At 53.7% G+C, this 4,339-nt stretch overlaps 1 protein-coding gene across 1 annotated transcript; it reads left to right on the forward strand.

The window, feature by feature from the left end:
• Positions 1-782: 782 nt before the first annotated feature.
• Positions 783-3,425, forward strand: LOC136146963 (cathepsin G-like). The gene is made up of 5 exons (XM_065906062.1): positions 783-837; positions 1,556-1,703; positions 2,154-2,289; positions 2,575-2,829; positions 3,264-3,425. The coding sequence occupies exons 1-5, from the start codon at positions 783-785 to the stop codon at positions 3,423-3,425; spliced, it is 756 nt and encodes a 251-aa protein (XP_065762134.1).
• The last annotated feature ends 914 nt before the right edge of the window (positions 3,426-4,339 follow it).

The raw sequence follows: 4,339 nt of genomic DNA on the forward strand, positions 1-4,339 counted from the left end.
GCTGACGGGTCTATCATGAATGGATAGGATCTGAGATGCTTTTCCACAGAGTCTGAGGGCTGTCAACAAAATCAAGTCACTGGGTTTTTTCTGCAGGCAGGGAAGCTTCTGGGACACAAAACATTCACCTGAGGAGGAGGCAGAAGAATAGAAGACGTCCCCAGCATCATGATTCACTGAGAGCTTGTTGGGGGCTCAAGTGACCTGAGAGAGAAATGGTCAGTGGCAGAGCCTCACTCTTCCTTTTCTTTCTCTGGCCGTGCCCTCCACCCCCCAGGATCAGAGCTACTCAGGGCGCTTGAGAGCTTCTAGAAAGAAGTGGGAGCAGTAAGGGTCTGGACGGGGCTCAGGACCAGGGGGTGAAGACACACAGGTTCCATTCCCCGAGGGAGAAGGAGGAAGTAGACAGGTCCCAGCCTTGGTGCCTGTGAAGACATCATTGAATGTGGTGGGTTTGGGGTTCTGGGGCACAGTGCACAATGCCCCCCGACCCCCACCCCTGGGTGCCCTGGGCTCCCGTTTCTGTGGCCAGCACTGACTCAGCAGCTGTGCGGGCTATTGCACTGAAGGCTTCAGTTACTGCCTTCCCCCAGGTCCCTGGCAGTTGGTGGGCAAGCCTCTTGGGCAGCTCTGGATGATGAAACTTATCACAGCAGCAGGAGATGGGACTGTGAATTCTTGGGCCCCCGCCCCCCCCTTCACCTTTCCTTCCTCTCCCAGGGGCTCAAAGTCTGGCAGGAGGAAGTAGGGGCAGCAACTGACTGGGCAGCCTCGCCGGGAAGATGCGGCCGCTCCTGCTCCTGGTGGCCTTTCTCCTGTTCCCCAGGGCTCGGGCAGGTGAGTGACCATTTCCACCCTCAGGGGCCCAACTCCACCCCATAGACTGGAGCCAGACCACCCAGACACTTGCTAGCCCTGTATCACTGGGCAGCTTGCATGAGTCCACAGTTTCTCAGCTTCAGATTCTGAAGGCAGAAATTATATCAAGCCTACCTGGAGAGTCGATATGAGAGTTAAGTGACGGAGTGTACATAAAGCTCTCAGAATCACCCTTGTACATACTACCGGCTGTATAAATGTGTTCTCTGAACTGAGTTTGCAGCCCCTGTGTCAGAGCCTAGGGGATCAAGATCCAGTGATTTGGGGCCCATCAGCTCATCTCTAGATCCTTAAACTCATGAGCTGGACTGATAGGCATCTTGAAAGTTTTCTGAGGAAGAAAGTGCCACAGAACTTCAGGGACAGGCCCCTCCAGAGGGCTCTGGGTTTGCCATCCCCACAGCAGAGAAACCCTCCTGTGAGGGAGGCCGCACATGGCCCTTCCTTCCGGGCAGGTGGGAGGGCGCCGAGGCTGGATCGAGAGCCAGCAGCACTTCCTGCAGGGTCCTGGAGCCGCCCCCAGTTCTGCACCCTGCAGTCCCCATTCTCACCAGCCACCAGGTCACCCTGCCCCTGCAGCATCTCTCCTGCTCCCCAACTTCCAGTCTTTCTGGAGCCACCAAGCTGATGTTCACACACCTGCCAGTGCAGAGATAATCCTAGTGCTTCCTTCCAGGGCAGATCATCGGAGGCCGAGAGGCCCGGCCCCATTCCCGCCCCTACATGGCATTTATTCTGATCCGAACTCCAGTAGGTCTGAAAGTTTGTGGGGGGTTCCTGGTGCGTGAAGACTTTGTGATGACAGCAGCTCACTGCCTGGGAAGGTGAGGACTTCAGGGACTTCTGGGCACCAGCAAGGCAGGTCCAGAAGAGCTCATGAGAGGAGTCTCTGAAAGTAGGATTCTAGCCATGAGTGGGTGAAAAAAAAAGACCATGTAGAGCTTGGCGGACAAGAAGCAGGCCAGTGTGAATGGGGGAGGGCCTGATCAAAAAGAACAGGAGGGGGAGTTGAAACCTACACACTGGGGCTCAAATTATGACTTCAAGGTATTTTTGTAATCTCTTGTTGGGGAAGCAAAATTCAAAATCACTATGTCCTCCACCACCTCCAGCTCAAGGCTGAGGAGGCCTAGGGAGCAAAGTTCAGCCCCATAGCCCTCCTGTCTCTGTTCCCTTGGCTGAGGTCTGGCAACCCTAGGTATTCACTTGACTTGTATTGCGGATCACAGTTCCTGTGGTTCAGACCTTATCTCTAGGCTCTCTTCCCTTTGCAGCCAAATGAATGTCATCCTGGGGGCCCACAACATCAGGACACTGGAAGGCACGCAGCAACGCATCCCTGTGCTCAGACCCGTCCCCCACCCCGGGTACAGTTCTCAGAGCCACAGAAATGACATCATGTTACTGCAGGTACTGACCCTCTGGTTCTTCAGCTGGGCGGCTCGTTCCCAGCCTGGGGGCTTCCAGTGTCCTGGGATCAAGGAGGAGGAGAAGCCGGGCAGAACCCCAGGGCGGTGGGGGCCTTCCTTTGTCCTGGGATCACGGAGGGGGCAGCCGGGCGGACCCCCACGGCGGTGGGGGCCTTCCTGTGTCCTGGGATCAGGGAGGGGCAGCCGGGCAGACCCCCAGGGCGGTGGGGGGCATGGGGAGAGTGTAGAATAGACAGTCCCTCAGTGCCTGCCCGCTTCTTGTCAGCTGGCGAACAGAGTCCAGCGTAATCAATTCGTGAGGCCGGTGCCTCTGCCTCAGACTCAGAACAGACTCAGGCCGGGGACCCAGTGCACCGTGGCCGGCTGGGGCCTGACTGGTCTGAACACGAGAACAGACACGCTCCAGAGCGTGCAGCTGAGTGTGCAGAGGGATAGGTTGTGCAGTAGACGCTTCATCTCATACAACGGCGGAACACAGATCTGTGTGGGGGACCCGAGACAGAGGAAGTCTGCCTTTGTGGTAAGACCACGGCATCTGCCAACACTGACAGGGGACCCTGGGCAGACTGGGCAGTGGGACAGACCACATTCCCATGGCTGCAGTCTGGGGCCTAGATCAGAGGGATATGGGGGGTGCTTTCCCGAATCCATCTGGTCTCTGGGGGAATTGGAGAAGTACCAGACATGCAGGATGTTCACGTGCAGTGTTTTCCTGGGGTCAGTGAAGAGGCCTTGACCTGGGTTGGGCTAGAAAAACAACCACAGTCAGGGCTGAAGCCCAGTGATGGGAACATTGAGAAGCTTTTCTTCTGCACCCCGCCACCCTCCCATCTGACACACAGCCAGCACTGGAAGGAGCTCTCCTCAACCCCCATCTTCTCTGAGGGTTGGGAGAGGGCAACAGGAGTGGGGAGTCCTGGAAAACGGAGTGTCCCTTCCCTCCTCTGCCTGTAGGGGGACTCCGGGGGCCCCCTCGTGTGTAACAATGTGGCCCAGGGCATTGTCTCCTATGGAGACAGGATGGGGACCCCTCCAGCAGTCTTCACCAGAATTTCCAGCTTCCTGCCCTGGATAAGGAGAACAATGAGACGCTTCAAAGAGTGGAGACCAGAGTGACATCCCACGAGACTGACTCTCCTTCTCTGGGGCAGATCCCAGCTCCAGGGCAGTTCCCAGAGCCTTAATAAACGCCCTAGCCTGGAGTGGAAATGCCTGATTTCTAATGTGTTCATTAAACATGATTCGTGTATAAGTGTGCCAGGAATGAGGGTGAGTTTCATCAGGAAGATGGGGTCTCTGTCTCAGGACAAGTGAATCCCTATTCCTACCGTCCTGGGTTCAGCAGGAGCTTCTTCCCTCCTCCAAGCCACCCATTCCTCTGTGTCCCCTCTACCCACCGCCTGGGGATGGATGGAGGGACCTACATCTTCCCAGAGAAAGGTTCCTTGTTCTCCACTCTACCAGAGACACCCCCTTAGGTACCTGAGAATCACATGCCATTGGCCTGGGTAGGACATAAAAAACACAGGAATAATTGAAATTCCTTATGAGGCTTAATTTAAGATTAAATGTGGCAGTGCAAATCACTGGAAAACAATGCATTTTTAATAGATTGCAATGAAACAAATAGTCATTTGGGAAAAAAAGATAAAATCGGGTCCACATCTCATCATAAACCTAAATAATACTCAATGAGATCAAAGATCTAAATGAAAATATCAACCATAGAGAAATAGAAGAAAGAAAAAAATCTACTTTCTTTAAAATATCTAACAAACACCCATATCAAAGCTGTGCTATTCACAATGGCCAAGAGATGGGAGCAACCCAAGTGTCTATGGACAGAGTCTTTCTCCTAAACTGTTTTCCACACTAACCCTCTGTGCTATAGACCAATGTTCTCATTTCCATGTGATGAGGGTCTCCTTCTGGGTTTATTACTCGACAGTTATACAAAACTCCACATAATATGTTGGCTAAAATAACATGACTTTCACTGTAAAGATTAACCTGTGACTGATACACCAATA

The sequence above is a fragment of the Muntiacus reevesi genome, chromosome 15 (genome assembly GCF_963930625.1).
Source record: "Muntiacus reevesi chromosome 15, mMunRee1.1, whole genome shotgun sequence".
Taxonomy (NCBI): Eukaryota; Metazoa; Chordata; class Mammalia; order Artiodactyla; family Cervidae; genus Muntiacus; species Muntiacus reevesi.